Below are 18,988 nucleotides of genomic sequence, written 5' to 3' on the forward strand. Positions count from 1 at the left end.
TTTTTTTTTTTTTTTTTTTTAAAAGTCTGATTATTTAAAGATAAGTTCTTAAAACTCAAAAAGAATCAAATCCGACAAAAAAGATAACATAGTTTGGAAAAAATTCCAAGTATAAAAAGAAAAAATCTAACAAAGGCGCCATGGAAGATGCCTCCAGGCCAAGATTGAGTCAACGAGAGCATTCTTAAACTGCAAGTCGGTGGGAATTAACTTGAACTCTTCTTCCTCTTCCAAGTCTGTGGAAAATTCCACAAAGACATCTTCAACAATGTCTGGAGGAAAGACATGCAGATTAAAGGGATCCGGTGGACGCACAGTGAGGTATTGAGAAGATTTTGGAAATTTCAAGTTGGACAAAGCTGTCAGGAAAGCGACGACAGAATTTGCAGCAGTATCTCTTGCAAGGGTAAGGTCTAAATCATAAAGATCCTTCTCCTCATCAATTGTGAAGAAGTGCCAGTGTGAATTGAAGGAAGTCCTCAAGGTATTGACTGGTGTAACGAGATCAGCATAGGCTTCAAGATCATAGTGAAACAAGACACAAAGCCATTGTCTAAGAGAGATCATCCTCAACAACTCATCAACAACATAAGGATATTTTGTTTTGTTGTTGTTGTTGTATGAGTTTAAAACATCAACTAAAACATAATTGTAAAATTTCAATTCCAATTTTTAATTATTTTCTGTATGTCATGATTTGTAATTTAAATTGTTTTTCATCTCTATTGTCTATTTTAGATGATCGTCTTATCAACAATCATTCTCTCATCTTCCAATATATTCAGATATTTTCTATTAATTTTATGTTGTTATATGGGTTGAAAATTAATTAAAACATCAATATAAGAAATTGATTCTAAATTTATTTTTGAAAGTATAGTACTTACATTTATTTTATTTCTAGCGCCTAAGTAGATTATACTTAATTATTCTTTAATTTTCATATTGTTAATTTAAATTCCCATATGTCAAATAAAAGATTAGATAGCTATAACAAAAAAATTAGATATATTGGTGGAGATTAAGAAATATAAATTTCAATCATCACACAACAAGGGAATGAAGTTGAAAAGTTCATCTTCATTATGTATGTACTTTCGATGTTTTATTATTTTCTACCATATTCACTTATCTTTTTCTTATATTTTCTACCATATTCACTTATCTTTTTCTTAATATGTAATATTTCAATAGTTTTACTTTTCTTTTTTGGAAAAGTATAAACAAAAACCACATTGCATAACATATTTAACGCCCACTATTTAAAAATAATCATATGTTAAAGATTAATATAAAAATATATTTATTTGTAACCCCCATATTATTATCATAGTAATGGTCTAACGATTTTTGTTAAAAATGTTAAAATATATTAATATACACTTATTGCACTTTTATAACTCTCATATGTTAGTGTTGGTACATCACCTGTTCATTATCTATACATTTAAATTAAATGATTTTTTTTTGAACCATAATTTTCTCTATAAACAACAACATGACTGCCCGCAAAGTGTAGATGATGTATTTTAAATATTAGTTTATTAAATATTTTTAGTTGTTTAAATATTTTTATTGATTTATAATTACGATAGAATCAATATATCTATGTTTATATATATATATATATATATATATATATATAGATATACATGGTTTGATTGTTTGATACATATATTGAGTATTGTTTATATTAAATTATATTTAAATATAAATTGTAGGTGTGATTGTTTATATATGACAGCAAATTAGTAATTTGTTTGGTGGTTCTTCGAAATGTTGAACATATATATATATATATATATATATTATTCACATAAAAACTGGTTCATTTCTTTTCCAAAAATGTGGATAAAGAGAACTTTCATGTTGCTGAAAGTTCTCGAAATATATCAATTATGATCTACATATTTAGCATCTAATATCACCGTTTTCTATAGAAAAATTCCCTCAACCAATTTTCTAACATCATAAAACTAAAAATGTATCTCAAAATATTTTTTCCTAATTGTAAAATATAAAGAGTATAAAAATTAATATAATTTAAAATTCAATAAAACAAACATCAATAATATAATAATATTTAAACTATTAAAAGAGTTTTTAAATTTGTCAAAATTTAGAAAATGATAAGCTGATCATTTAAAATTAATTGTACAGTTAGTGAAAAAAATAAAACAATTCCAAAGCCATAATGACTTTTAACCAAGAAAAACACAGTCTCTCAATACAAATAAACTTTGTTAGTATGCTCTTTACATTGTAAAGTCTCTCAAAAAAATTGGAAAAAAAATAACCAAGTCCTTAATGACTTTTAACCAAAAAATCAAAACTAATATAATAATCTCATCCAAGGCACAAGACTCAGGGCCTGACTGGTTCTCCCTTTACCTCCCGCTAACGCAGCGTTTGCGGGTGGTAGCGGTTGCTACCGATTGGTACCAATCACACAAACTGCTCCCAACCGCTTGAAACCACTGAATTCCAAAAACTGCTTCCCGCAAGCGTTTGCGGTTGGTTTTTTTTTTTAAACTTAAAACAAATCAATGATGCTGAAATATTTTTTCATATATCTTCTAACACCATTTTATACATTAAGGATGAAAGAAAATGAAGTACGGATACAATTGAGGAGATTAGAAAGTAAATAATTATACAAAGAAATAAAATTTCAATTAACAATAACCCGGAAAACTTGATGTAAATTTAATGGTGCATCACACATAAGTTTAAAAAAATCTAAATAAATATAACATTTCATCCGAAATTTAAGAAAATAAAATTATTTGTGAAAAATATTAAAACAAATCACCAATAACTTTTCTCTACTCTCGCTTCAATATGAAATTTATTTGTTTTTTGAATAATTATTTTAGTATTTTTAATGAATTATAATTATAAATCAAGTTTAATAAATTTATTGGTGTTTTAAAACATTTATATAATTATATATTACATTTATTATGTTTTAACCGCTATTGTACCCGCTGGTCAACCAGTCGTAAAACTCCTGCAAACGCACCCATTTTAAAACATTAAACCAGTAATTCAAAACGCTTAATAACGCTTGAAACCGCAACCACCCGCTTCCGTAATCTCCCGCAACTGCAACCGCAAATGCTGCGTTTAAACCAGTCAGGCCGTTAACCTAGTATCAAATAAAATAGACTTACAGATGTCATACTATTTCTTTTTTTAATTTCACGTTAACATTTTGTTAGTTCATTAAAAAAGTCATTTCGTATAAAATTTCAATAGAAGTTCTCAGTTTCATTTGATTTTTCATCTTTTTTTCAAACATCTAATACATTATCTAATATTTTATTAATATAAATAAAATATCAAGAAATGTGAAATTGGATTCATGGTTCTCATGGATTCACGAAATACTTTATTAATACAAATAAAGTAGACGCAAAAGGTCTTGATGGAATTTCTGGCTTGTTTGTATGAGAACTCACACCATCATCCGTACATCTGTACAGAGAGCTAAGACAGGTCGTCCGTACGGTTGAGATCCAACAAGTTAAGCCCATGAAGAGAAGCCTCACCAACGGACACAAACTCTCTAGATCCTTCCTTTTGGAGCCGTTTGCGAGTTGATACAAGTGGGAACCAAAGTCAACTAACTATCACATGTTTATGTTAAGGATATGTCACTATCCCATGAGTAATTGTGCATAAAATCTTGTATAGGATATTCCCTTTGTATATTGTCTATATTTAGCTTGTACCCATGGACTAAATGAAGTAAGAAGAGAGACCATCTCTTTCTCCATTACACACTACAAATCACACACTCCTCTACTATGTTTTACTTTGTTCTACTCTATTTTACTTTGTTCTACACTTTGTTCGACTCTACACCACCTCACAATCTTTCCATATCCTACTAGTTATCTTTGTCTATCTTAAAACTTATATGGTATCATAGCAGAACGCTCATTTTCTATAGATCTCACACCCACCAAACACTTCCGCTTAAAACTCTCTCATCTATTCCGCTAAAATTACTCTCTTCCTCTATACTCATTAAGCAATACACTTAACCAATAGTCAGTTTATCATAGAGAACACCAAAACTTTGACTGTTCCAGTTACTCTCAAAGGAGAGAACTAGTTATTATGGGCAAGAACCACAAAAAAAGCCCTATGTGGCCGAGGGCTTTGGTCTCATATCACTACAACTGAAGCTCCAAAAGATAAAAACACTGAAGACAACAAGGATCTTGTTACTAGTGGAGAATATAAGTGGTTTCAAGAAGACCAAGGAGTTCTAGCCATCATTCAAAACTCTCTTGATGCTCCCATTCTCGAAGCATACTCCTATTGTGAAACTGCGAAGGATCTATGGGACACACTTCAAAACGTGTTCGGGAATGTCACTAATGTAAACCGAATCTTTGAGATTAAGCGAGCGATCAACAATCTCAACCAAGAAGACATGGAGTTCACTAAACACTTTAGAAAGTTCAGATCCCTTTGGGCTGACCTATAGATGCTCCGACCGGCGACCATTGGTCCTGCAGGCTTAAACGAAAGGTGTGAAAAAGACAAGGCTCATTTTTTTTACCATTGGTCCTACTTTTGACGTTGAACCCCTCCTACAACGATCTCATTAAGCATATTCTGAGATCGGACAAAATCCCAAGCCTTGACGACGTACGCAATCAGATTCAGAAAGAACATGGCTCTATTGGGATATTTGGAGGCAAATGGGAACTGGTGACTGCAAACAAGGTGGAAATTGCATTTGCAAACAGAGGATACTACAAGCATGATGATAAGAACCCACCTTTTTGTGAACATTGTAAGAAGCCTGGTCACTTCGAGAGTCGATGTTGGATCCTCCATCCCCATCTTCGTATTAACAGATCAATGACTGGCCGTGGAGGACCAAGAGCTCAGCAAGCGAACATGGTGGGAGATACAACAGCCTCCACACCAAACAATTACACTCCAGAAACTAACGGAGCTGCGTTATCAGCGTCTTCGGAGCTAGTAAAGAAGTCAGACCTAGATGCCCTCATCAAAGCCCTCAAAGAGGCATCCGGTAACTCCTATCTTGCCTTTAACTCTACTAAACCTCTTATTATTGATTCAGGAGCCTCTCATCACATGATTAGTGAGTCTAAGTTAATGAGTGAAATTAAACCATCTATAGGGAATGTGATTATAGCTAATGGAGAAAAAGTACCAGTAAAAGGAATTGAGAACCTAAAATTATTTGATAAAACCTCTAAAGCCTTCTACATGCTTAGCTTTACTTTAAACTTGTTATCAGTCAAAAGAGCTACTACTGATTTAAATTATTATGCAATTTTTGGTCCTATCAATGTACGTTTTCAGGATATTGACACAAGTAGAGTGCTTGGCCAAGGAGTCACAAAAGATGACCTCTATGTGCTTGAGAATTTGAACCTATCTCCGTCTTTATCTTCTTGTTTTTGTTCAATTATCGTTAAAGCTAATAGTGCTATTTGGCATGCTAGACTAGGACACCTTCATTTTCGTTCTCTAGAGATTATGTTACCAAACATATCTTTTAAAATTAATGTGAAGCTTCTATTCTTGGTAAACATTGCAAGTCTGTTTTACTAAGTCTAGGAAAATTTATGAAAATTGCTTTGATTTGGTCCATTCAGATGTTTGGACATCTCCTTGTTTATCTAGAGAAAATCAAAAATACTTTGTCACTTTTATTGATGAGAAGTCTAAACATACTTGGTTAACACTACTTCCTTCTAAAGATAGAGTTCTTGAGGCATTCACTAATTTTCAAAATTATGTGACTAACCACTATAATGCCAAGATTAAAATTTGGAGATCAGATAATGGTGGAGAGTACACAAGTCATGCCTTCAAACAACATCTAGCCAATCATGGAATTATTCATCAAACAAGCTATCCCTACACACCACAACAAAATGGTGTAGCTGAAAGGAAAAATAGACAACTCATAGAAGTTGCAAGGTCTATAATGTTTCACACCAATGTTCCAAAATATTTTTGGGGAGATGTTGTACTGGCCGAATGCTATCTTATCAACAAAACTCCGACTAAGATTCTTTAGGACATCTCGCCATTTGAGGTATTAAACAAAGAAAAACCAACTTTTGATCACTTACGAGATTTTTGTTGTGTATGCTATTTGTTGAGACTGGGTGAACAGCGAGACAAACTGGATGCAAACAACACCAAAAGTATGTTTATCGGCTAATCTACAACTCAAAAAGGATACAAGTGCTATGAACCTAAAATGAAGCGAGTTCTTGTCTCACGAGTTGTTAAGTTCGTGGAATCAAAGGGATACTATGATGAGAAGAATTGGAACAACATCAAGGATCTGGACACGTCTTCATCTGATCGTGCCAACAACCTCCGCATTATTCTTGAGAAGCTTGGTGTTGAGACTACTAGCGACAGACCAATTCCACTAGAGCTGACACCACCTGAAACATCTAACCAAGACTGCGACAACACTCACCAAACACCTATCAAGAACAACAATCTCCAAATCGAAAACACACCACAAATACCAATCGATGATGAAAATGATTTAAACTTGGTTCATGGTGATGACAACTCCGGTGAAGCTGAATTCGTGCCAACAGAAGATGACAATGAGGAGAGTGGCGTTCAAGAATCTATAGTCCCATTACGAAAGAGTGAACGTATCCAGAATAGGCGTAATACACGAGTTTACTACAACAATGTTGTCGTAGCTCATCCTACCCAAGCTGTTTGCACTCTTGCACACTTTCCCTTGGATCATCAGGCGTTTCTTGGTCAGCTTGATAAGCATTGGATACCACAGAGTTATGATGAGCCAAAGATCATAAAGTGTGGCGTGATGCTGTTAACGATGAACGGTCATTAATGGAGTCTAACCACACTTGGGATGAGGCTGATCTACCCAAGGGAAAGAAAGGCGTGACATCATGCTGGATATTCACTATCAAGTACAAGAGTTATGGAGAGATTGAACGCTATAAAGCGCGGCTTGTAGCAAGAGAATTTACACAAACGTATAGGGAGGATTATCTAGATACGTTTGTACCGGTTGCTAAACTCCATAATGTTAGAGTGGTCCTCTCTTTGGCCACAAACCTTGATTGGGAACTTTTGCAAATGGATGTCAAGAATGCATTTTTACAAGGAGAGCTAGAAGATGAAGTATACATGAGACCTCCACCGGGTTTAGAAGACACCATTGGCCTAGGAAAAGTATTGAAACTTAACAAGGCTATCTATGGCTTAAAAGAGTCACTGAGGGCGTGGTATCACAAGCTACGCACCACCTTGGTTGGAAGAGAATTTCGGCGATCAGAAGCCGACCACACCCTCTTCACACTAACAAGTAACATATTGTAGTCATTCTAGTGTATGTTATGATATCATCATATCCAAGAATGACAAGGTAGGGATCCAAGATAATTAATTATTCCTCAAATCAGTTTTTGACATCAAAGATCTTGGAGAGTTAAAATACTTTCTTGGAAATAGAAGTATATAGGTCTAAGGAAGGATTGTTCTTATCACAAAGAATATATGTACTTGATCTTTTAAGTGAAGCAGGAAAACTTGGATAAAAGGCAGTCTTGACACCACTCGAAAAGGACTACATTTGAAGATGTCACACAATATCGTCATTTAGTAGGTAAGCTTATACCTCACTATTACACGGCCTGACATTTGTTTTGCAGTGAACCACGCGAGCCAACATATGAACGAACCAACAATGCGCCATTGGAACATGGTGAACCGGATTCTTAAATACATCAAGGGATCACCGAGACAAGGAATTTGGATGGGATGCAATGAGAGCATTGAACTTGTCGAATATTGTGATGCTGACTACGCCGGATATCGTGAAGACCATTGCTCCACCACCAGTTACTGTACATTTCTAGGAGGAAACCTGGTCACATCGAAAAGCAAGAAACAAAAGGTGGTATCCCTACCAAGCGCTGAAGCAGAGTATCGGGCCATGAGAAAACTCACTACCTGTAACATACGCAAACCAGAATCCCGGTTTAGAGGGTGCATCGATCGATTTAATGTTGGTTTTGTGTGGACGAGTTTAAGTTAAATATTGCGTTTTGGGGTTAGGAAAACTGAAATGCCCCAACCCGTATTCTACCTCGCCACGACAACTCACTGCTAAGTTAATCCGATTGTACACTTAACATTTTCTGATTAACTGAACTATTTTCCGGTAACAATTCAAATTCTAGACAAGTCATTTTTAAGCATAAACAAAATACTTGAATTAATAACGAGGTTCCAGTACAACGATGAGTTTGCTAATAAGCTATTACACATTTACATACTAGACCAAGTACAACTACCCATAGATAAGACCATCTCCAATTTATATCTCTATTTTTTTCTCTAAAATAGAGTAACTCAAAAATAGAGCATTATTTTACTCCAATGTATTACTCTATTTACAACTCTAAAATAGAGGTAGTGTAAAAAAATAGAGGTGAGAATAGAGTTGCTCTATATATAGAGCAATACTATCATTTTCTCTATTTTAGAGTAAAATATAGAGTAATATTGGAGCAAATATTGCTCTATGATAGAGATTTGACTCTAAAAGAGAGTAGGGTTGCAGATGCCCTAACCATCCTTACTTTCCTTGCCTTAGTCCCACGAATTGGTTCCATCATCCCAATTACCTTCCCGATCACAGCTCTTTCCAGCATCACAAAGGAGGCATAAACAAAATAATTTGCTTAGTGAGAGCGGTCGTCCCGTCTCACCAGGCCACAAGCAAACAATCACAGTCAAACAATATATTCAATCAGTCAAAATTGCAAGTCGCGAACAGAAACTCGTCCGGCATAACCATGCGGTTACCAAACAATCTTCCCGCAAGCGAGCAGTCCTTAGCGAGCATTACTGTCCCCAAGCGTACCGCCGGTCTAGATCCTCGATAAACCGCATCGATCACCAAGACTAAGTAGCAGATAATCAGAATACGATAAGCAATCATACAGGACAATCAGAGACTAAGTGAATCTATGCAAGAGAACGACACTAGACTCGTTGCCACGTTCACGCAACTTACCTTAGTCTCTCAGATACAGTTTTTGACACCTCTTGTCACTTAGACACTCGACCAGATCTCCCAACCGCTTGCGCTTCCCAGAAATCTAAGATAAAAAGACCAGATTAATGTTCCCTTCGCTAATACTTGACAAACTATTGATGAACACACATTTCAGTCGATACTTACCCGAACTACTCGACGATCACTGCCCAAACTTCGACGATCTCTCTTGGTTTCTCGACAAACTTCTATTCCTTCTGAGTACTTATGTTTTTTGATTACGCTCGCGAAGAATGACGCTCTATTCATTTTATAAGCGAGTCTTGACGGTTAACACCAAAGAAAACTGCTCAAAACCGCCCATTACACGCTCCGCGTCCTTTCTCCCGCATGAGTAACCGTTCCCGCACATCTATCTGTAAAACGACACTGTTCCACTAAAAATCGAGTACATACACGCGGACCATGGTATAGGATTGAGAGTCTACCCGCGGTTTCATGTACCACAGTTAGCCGCTCGTCACCTCCCTGACCAACTGTCCCGCAGAACTAGCATGTCCGAGACTTGCTGCAGATTATCTCGGAGTTCAGCTCAACAATCGATTGTCTCGATCAGCCATCGCTCGATCAGTTCAAATGATTGACCCTCTCGATCGACCATCACTCGATCATTCAAATTCCTTCCCCCAAGGTGCGTGTAGACAGACGTTACAACTTTCCCCCCCCCCCTTAGAGTGGATTCGTCCTCGAATCCAAACCTTTTTCCTTGGAACCTTCTAGTTTACAAACCATTTCTTGAAGTTAGCCTTCATCACCTCGTCCGGTTCCCAAGTCGTTTCCTCTCCGCCATCACAATCCCAAACTACTTGAATCAGCTTAACCATCTTCTTTTGGTTGGTCCATATTTTCTGATCCACTATCCGAACTGGTCTGCCTACAATAGTCATATTTTCCTGCAAGTCTGGCGGCGATTCAGAGATAATATTCTCCCGATGTGTTATGCATTTCCGTAGCAAGGACACAGGGAAAAATTTGTGAAAAGCATCCATTGCTGGTGGCAATTCCAGCCTGTACGCAACAGGTCCGATCCTCTCCAAAACCCTGTACGGTCCCATGTACCTTGGTGTCAACTTCGTGTTCAAGGAGCACGGTCTTTACCCTTATATGTGACTATCTTGAGATAAACCATATCTCCCACTTCAAACTCCAACTCTCTCCGACGCTTGTTCGCATAGCTCTTTTGGCGGTCCTAAGCTTCCATCATCTTAATCTTTAAGACTTTGATTCTTTCTATTGTTTCTTCCACAAAGTCCCACCCATAAACACTTCGCTCCCCTACTTGGGTCCAACATAGCATTGTTCGACAAGACCTACCATACAGTGAACACTTGTCCCTACTGAACAGGACCAGCAGAATTCGCACCAGCACCATCATCGATAGCAGCCGCGTCCACAAATTCTCAGCAGCATTCTCATCAATATTTTCAGGATTCCTCCTATGACTTTGATTACTCCTATGACTTCGATTGTTCGACAAAACGCTCCAAGGTCTGCGCCAGTACAGTTAACACTTGTCCCAACTGAACAGGAGCAGCAACATTTGCACCAGCACCATCATCGACAGCAGCTGCGTCCACATTCTCACCGTTAACTGTTAATTGTTAAATGTCTCAATGTTAAATGTTAATTGAACACTTAACATTTTCCGATTAACTGAACTATTTACCAATGACGATTCAAATTGTAGACAAGTCATTTCTAAGCATAAACAGAATACTTGAATTAATAACGAGGTTCCAGTACAACGGTGATTTTGAAAATAAGCTATTACACGTTTACATACTAGACCAAGTACAACTACCCATAGATAACCATCCTTCCTTTCCTTGCCTTAGTCTCGTGAACTGGTTTCAGCGTCCCAATTACTTTCCGATCACAGTTCTTTCCTGCATCACAAAGGAGGCATAAGCAAAAGGATTTGCTTAGTGAGATCGGTCTTCCCGTCTAACCAGGCCACAAGCAAGCAATCACAATCAAACAGTATATTCAATTAGTCAATATTGCAAGTCGCGAAAAGAAACTCGTCCAGGATAACCTTTCGGAGTTACCAAGCAATCTTCCCGCAATAGAGCAGTCCTTAGCAAGCATTACTGCCCCCAAGCGTAGCGCCGGTCTAGATCCTCGATAAACCGCATCGATCACCAAGACTAAGCAGCATATAATCAGAATAGGACAAGCAATCATACAGATTATACAGGACAATTAGAGACTAAGTGAATCTACGCAATAAAACGATACAAGACTCATTGCCACTGTCACACAACTCACCTTAGTCTCTCGGATACAGTTTCTGACACCGCTTGTCGCTTAGACACTCGACCAGATCTCCCAACCGCTCGCGCTTCCCAGAAATCTAAGACAAAGAGACCATATTAACGTTCCCTTAGTTGATACTTGACAAACTTTCGATGAACACACAGTTCAGTCGATACTTACCCGAACTAACCAACGATCAATGCCCAAACTTCGACGATCTCTCTTGGTTTCTGTAAAAACTTCTATTCTTTCTGAGTTCTTATGTTTTTCGGTTAAGCTCGCAAAGAATGACACTCTATTCTTTTTATAATCGAGTCTTGACAGTTAACACCAAAGAAAACCGCTCAAAACCGCCCAGTACACGCTCCACGTCCTTTCTCCCGCATGAGTAACCATTTCCGCGCATCTATCTGTAATTTTACTAAAAATCAAGTACATACATGTGGACCATGGTACAAGATCAAGAGTCTACCCGCGGTTTCACGTACCACCGTTAGCCGCTCGTCAGCTCCCCGATCAACTGTTCCGCAGAACTCGCATGTCCGAGACTTGATGCGGATATCTCGGAGTTCAGCTCAACGATCGACCGTCTCGATCGACCATCACTCGATCAGTTCATATGATCGACCATCTCTCGATCATTGGGATTCCCTCGAACAGGGTCAAGTTTAGAACTCGACAATGCTCGCCAGCCATGCCCCAGGGTGCGTGGAGACGGACGTTACAAAAACCCTGAAACCGCTTATAAAAGGGTTTTGTCGTGTTGAGGCCGAGTTATGGCCGTTTCTGGAGAAAAGAAAAGAGAGAAAAAGGAGTTATTGTTGTTCTTGAGGTTTTTGGGAGATTCGAGGAGGTTTCTGTGGAGATTTGTAGCTGGATCGTTGTAAGAGCTTCCTAGGAGCGTGTTTTTTCATGTTTGTGGTTCAAAATCTTTTGAGGTAAAGGTAAGTGTATTACCATGGCTTATCTAAGCTGGAGATTTCTCTGATCTGCTTGTTTATGTGTTGTGTGGCTTGTTAGAATGTTATTTTGGACTTTGTGAGGCTTTCTTGTGGCTTGGGATCGAGTTTGATGGTTGTAGGAACGAAGATCCGACGAGAAACTTCTGGGAAAACGATGCTCGGCATGTGCGTCGTTCCATGCAATGCGAGGACGGTGCGGATTGATCTAGAAGCATCGGTCGATGCCATGTGGAGGCGTCGGTCGATGCAATTAGGGAATTCACGTAATGTCGAGCATGCGTCGGTCGATACAGTGTGAGTGTCGGTCGATGAAGTGTGAGTGTCGTTCAATGCAGTGTGAGTGTCGGTCGATGCAAGTGAACCTTGTGTCGGTCGATGCAAGCTTGTGTTGCTCGATGCAACCCCAGTTGGTGTCGGTCGATGCATGTTTGGTGTCGGTTGGTGCAGAGTCCTGGTTTGTTGTTGTTTGGTTATTGATTTTTGGTTGATGGTTAGAGATGTCTCTATGCTTGTGTGTATAGCCCAGTAGATGGGAGGATTGCCTTACTGAGTGTTTATAAAATACTCATGCATTGCAATTTGTGTTTGTGGTGTAGGTAAAGACAAAGTGTGATCGTGGAATCAAGGAAATGAAGAGGAGGATGTTCATGCACTTGGTTGTTGTCTGGCTTGCTAGGTTGCTAGAGTTGGGTCATTAGAACATTGTTTAGGATTGCAGGTTATTTGGTTCATGATGTTTGGATACTTATTATGTTTTAATATTGATTATTGGTTATTTATTGAATATTGGTTTGAGTTGGTTGTTCCGCTGTTGAATGTTGTGGTTAGGTGGCTAGTAGGTATGGGACCACTAGCTAATTAGTTATTATTATTAAAAAAAAAAACGGGTTGGGTCATTTCACTACCGAATTGATGTGGCTTAAAGCTCTTCTCAAAGACCTTGGTGTTGAGTCATCGAAGCCAATAACAATGCATTGTGATAATCAAGCTGCCGTTCATATTTCCTCTAACTCGGTATTCCATGAAAGAACAAAGCACATTGAAGTCAACTGCCATAAGGTTGGAGAACAAATTCAACTCGGCGTCACACTCCCATGCTACACCGAAAGCTCGGAACAGTTAGTTGATGTTCTCACCAAAGCAGCTAGTCCACAAGTTTGTGAGTATATTCACTCTAAACTTGGACTCATGGATCTCACTCAGCCATGAAATCTCTGGTCATGACACCTACAGTCTTTTTCCCTTGTGTATAGTTTGTCCCATGTGGTTTTCTCTACGAAGGTTTTTAACGAGGTGGATGGTCGTGAATCCAAGCATAATCAAAGATTCCAATCAATTAAGCTTGAAGGGGAGTATTAGAATTCACACCATCATCCGTACAAGGAGCTAAGACAGGCCGTCCGTACAGTTCAAAGATCCAACAAGTTAAGCCCATGAAGAGAAGCCTCACCAACGGTCACAAACTCTCTAGATCCTTCCTCTTGGAGCCGTTTGCAAGTTGATACAAGTGGGAACCAAAGTCAACTAACTATCAGATGTTTATGTTAAGGAGATGTCACTATCCCATGAGTAATTGTGCGTAGAATCTTGTATAGGATATTCCCTTTGTATTTTGTCTATATTTAGCTTGTATCCATGGACTAAATGAAGTAAGAAGAGAGACCATCTCTTTCTCCATTACACTCTACAAATCACACACTCTTTCTACTCTATTTTACTCTATTTTACTCTGTTCTACTCTTTGTACGACTCTACACCACCTCACAATCTTTTCATATCCTACTAGTTATCTTTGTCTATCTTAAAACATACAGTTTGCAGGTGATCGTTTTGCTCATGGTTTTCTTCCACATGATGACAATTGTCTCCAGTCGCGTTTGTCAGACAAATCTCGCTTCTGTTCCCGCTTACAGAGGTCATCATCTTTCTCATATCGTGTTCCCCAGTTTCAATCACCTCCATCATATTCCAGCACATGTCAATCTCATATACAGGTTGAATGTGGATATCATGGAAGCTATGAGGAAAAGCTGCCTTAGACTTAGATTTTGTTATATTAAATTGCATGTCAACAAGAGTTCTTCTAAGAACTTTGAATTTATATAAATGTATCTAAGTCCTTAAGATTCTTTAAGCTTAATTAATTTTCATTACATATTGTTCTAAGATGAATGAGCGTTTGTAGTCCCAATGGCACTTTACCTCTCAATCATAAGGGCTAGAAATCCAATTACAAGCATATAAAAATGGAGGGAATCAACTAATGATTTGAACAGTGAAACATGAACAATCCATGTAAAAGGAGGTTTCTACCCATAGTTTAATCTGTGATCAAATCCACGATAGAACTTGAGAAAACAGAAGAACCTTGACGATACGATACGACGGAAGCCTTTTGTTTGAAACATATGTCAAATGTGATATACATGTTTTTCCCTCTCTCTTTTTTTTGTGGGTAAGGACAAAACTTGTGATTTAAACATTTCATATAACATTTACGTCATTAAAGAAAAAACACACTTATGTCCAGAAAAAAGAAAATGTTATGAGAAATTTTGTGGCTTGGAGGGACATGGCTAGGCCGGCCAAACTATATGGATTCCTAAAGCCTAATAAAAGTTGGTTGCCCATTTACAAATAAAAATTAAGTTACTGCTACTTGAACATGCCACCTCTAGCGCAATATATATGACAATAAGCACTGTATCATAAGACGTTTGTTATAATGACGCTTCTTAAAGTGAACATATAATATGATACCTGAAGCACCAGTTTGCTGGGCTATACCGGGCATGTACGGGAATGAGAGTCACTAAATAAACTTGCTAGTTTTTTCTTGCTAGGTTTTTCAATGATGCATTCACGTAGGTCGATACAAAGAAAGAAAACAATGAGCTGTTTTAATTTTATTTTTGCTTTTGTGGAAATATTGAAAGGCTTCAAACAGCTATTTCTATTTGCAGTAATAAATTCTGTAATTTTCAATGCATTTAAATAGAAAGAAGGTAAAACCATTAATATTTTTTTGAAGCTTATTTTGGTGTTTTTTTCCAACTCATAATAAATATAAGATGATTTATAATATTTTTCTATTTATTAAAATCTTAGCTTTTTAGAAATACTTTACATAAAAATAAAATTAAATAAAAAAGTTGAAAAATAGCATACATTAATTAATTATTCATAAAATTAGTTTTAGCTAATTAATATATATTAATTAGATGTTAATAATTAAAAAGATACGTGTTACATATACAATAAATACAATATGACACTAGTCACTGTATATAAATATGGAGTTAGATACTTGACTAAAATTGGTGCAAGATACTTAATGATATCTTTGACGAGTTATTAAATAAAATACACTAAACATATAGTCTTTAGATACATACTGGCGCGTATTAAATACTAATTGATAAGGTTTCCATCTTTGAAAAAGGTGGAAGAATAGACTAAAAGAAAAATAAAGGTTTGAGTAACGCCCATCTATATAAACTCAAACTCTCCATTACATAGTTCCATAGAGTTTAATTAGTAAAGAGATAAAAGGGATTTCAGAATTGGGTTTGAGATTTTTAGTAGATATGGCTAAGAATTCAAGCAGCAACATTGTTAATGAAGGCAAGGGATTCCCTTTTGACCTCAACGTAGCACCACCTGCTGATGAAAGTTTTGACCTGAACGTGGAACCTGCTCATCAAGAGGACCTGAACGTGGAACCTGCTCATCAAGAGAATCACAATTCTCAAAATCCTGTTGACGAAGCTAATCCTGTTGAACAAGGAAATCCTGTTGGTGAAGACAATGGTGGTTCTCTGAATAACTCGAATTCTGCCAGTGATCCGGATTCGTGTTCGGTATGTCATGAGGCTCTGGTCAACAATAATGGTGGTAATCAGCGAACACTTGTTACGCTTAAGTGTGCTCACAGATTTCACTTGGATACGTAATTTCTTTGAACTTCTTTGCACATCAAATTATTTTATTTTTATTGAATATAATTTTTTATTTGTGGTGAAGGAAACAAATACAATTTTCTCTTGTTGATATGAGTCATATACATAAATCCTTAATTTCCCAATCATATACCATAGATCATGCACTCTTTTGTGTTGGTACCACTAGCTTAGTACGTTTTGTTTTTGTTGTCTGATGCGTTATTGTTATCTCATAGACATCTAACAATTTTGTGTTGATATATTTCATGTGTATGCAGATTGTCTTGGCTCAGCCTATAATGCAAATGGCTTAATGAAATGCCCAAACTGTAGGAATGTCGAACCAGGTCAATGGCGGTTTGCAAACGGCGATTTGATTCAAGAGATTATTGATGCTGCAGAAGCAGAAGCAGCAGCAGCAGAAGAAGAAGAAGAAGAAGAAGAAGCTGACAATGATTCTGGATTCTTCTCTCTCTCTCTCTCTCAAAACATCGTAGGGGTCTACAATGTATGTATGTGGAGTGTTCTTTCTTCATTGCTCAACACTTTTCTGTTCCTCGTCCTCGAGTCTTTGAGGCTTCAGATCCAAGAGAGCAAGGGAACATCGACACTGAAGAAGTCCCTAATCGCAATGTATCACCTGTGATTCCACCAAGATTCTCTAATCGCAGCTCTGGCTCATATCCGTTGTTTCCGCATATTCCTGTACCATCTGAGAGAAGAATCTTCTGGAGGCTCTCACGTCCTGGGGTGATGATAGCTAGGCATTATATTTGCCATCCATATCTCAATCACAGGTAAACAAAATATATCACGTATTCGATAGACTATTTTCAATAAAATTCCCTATATATATTTACCTTCATTTTTTTCTTTTCTATTTGTTGTAGTACCATTGGAAGAACCGACAACTCAAAGGCAGTTAATACACAAATGGTTCAGTGTTATCCAAGCAGCAGCACAATATTACCTGGTTCGAACCAAGTCAATAGCATTGGCTCCTCTAACGTATGGGTGACTGATAAGCCTTTCTTGGAGCAGGTGCAACACATCATGATGGAAAGCGAGTTCTACACCATGGTTTATGGTGACAGTACTGCCGGCAGAGACGACACCGATGGCAATGGAAACGACATGGAGGTGGAAGCGGCAGCCATGGAGGCGGAGGAACCAATGGAAACCGTGGAATCGACAACTTTGGTGGATATGGCAACGGGCAACGGCAATGGGATAAGTGGCTAAAGCTGAAGTTCGTGGTGGCAGCTTATGTGGCTGTAATAAGCTGTACTAAGCATCTTTATCTTGTCTTATTAAATAAAATGAACTGTCTTCTTTTTTNTTTTTTTTTTTTTTTTTTTTTTGGTGATTTCAGAAAACTTGAAATTGTTTTTTCGGTTTATATTGGTTAATAATTGATTTTTTTGTTATTAATTCGGAGTTGTCTGGTTCACTTAGGGTTCTTTAAATTGTTATCAACTACGCAAAAAAAAAATGTTTTGTTCTTAAAATTGTTATGTGGAAGCTTAGTTTTCAAAGTTATTATTTCATATAATCGCGACATGTGTCAAATTATATTAATTATATTTTGAAACGTGTGAAAATAAATTTTATTAAAAATTATAGGAAAAATTCTAAAATTCTAATAATAAAATGATTGCAATAAATATTTTTTAAAGTATATAAAACTAAAAGTAATCTATTATATGACTAAATCTATTAGGAAAGTTATTTAATAAATTACTAATTTTAATATGAAAATATGTGCAATTAATAAGAAAAATATATGCAGTTAAAAAGAAAAATTTGTGCAATTAATAAGAAAAACATGTGAAATTTAATTGCAATTATTATTTGTCATAAACATATAGTAAATAATAAGTTTATACATCCATCCATATTTTCTTCATACTTTATTTTTTTCCAGCATATTTCTTTTTACTTAAATTAAATGTCTCTCTTTTTTTTTAAGCACCAATTTAAATTTAAACATGTGTTTTAAACAAATTATTAATCTGATTTTTTTTGAACAATAAGTCAGGATACTCTAACAAAATTTTCAAAGATGACAAAAAATAAAGATGAAATTAACTGGAAAATATGGCATAATATCGGAACAAGGTGTCCCAAGGCGACATTTCCGATACGAAGAGTGGCTTCCTACAAGACCGGAGATGTGGAGAGAGTCAACGGAGGACTCTTCCATCCATAAATAAATTTGATCTACAAAAAATTCCTCCTAATTTTCCCTTATAAGTTAAAACTACACAATCTGATCATCACTAGGTGGAGTGCTCTTCTTTGAACCTAGACTGGTTGGAAATGATATGTACAAGGGACTGCTCTGTTTCTTAAATTTATTCACACGATGCAATGTTTTCTCTATCCCAATTTTGTTGCACTTAGATTTTTATTCATAATTCATTCATCCCCTCCTTTGTAAATAATTATTTTTATCAAGCAACAAGTTGAAATTTCAAAAAAAAAAAATGCATTAATATCATTTCTTAGTATATGTTTATTATACTGATTAATTAGTAATCAAAATCAAGGTGTAATATATATATACTGTCAAAATCAAGGTGTAATATTGTTCGATATAATATGCATATGATTTCCTCTGTTATACAGGTGGTGCAAAATAATTTAAATAGAAATCTGCTATATATTTCTTAGATATAATTAGCACCTAATAATTGTTAGCTAAACTGGCA

The 18,988-nt window shown here is 36.5% G+C and overlaps 1 protein-coding gene across 1 annotated transcript; it reads right to left on the reverse strand.

The window, feature by feature from the left end:
• LOC109127714 lies at positions 9,835-10,173 on the reverse strand. The gene has a single exon (XM_019233076.1). The coding sequence runs from the start codon at positions 10,171-10,173 to the stop codon at positions 9,835-9,837; it is 339 nt and encodes a 112-aa protein (XP_019088621.1).

The sequence above is a fragment of the Camelina sativa genome, chromosome 1 (genome assembly GCF_000633955.1).
Source record: "Camelina sativa cultivar DH55 chromosome 1, Cs, whole genome shotgun sequence".
NCBI lineage: Eukaryota > Viridiplantae > Streptophyta > Magnoliopsida > Brassicales > Brassicaceae > Camelina > Camelina sativa.

Bases quoted from the DNA above. Each gene is read 5' to 3' on its own strand.
- LOC109127714 (XM_019233076.1), bottom strand. From the start codon at position 10,173: ATGGGACCGTACAGGGTTTTGGAGAGGATCGGACCTGTTGCGTACAGG.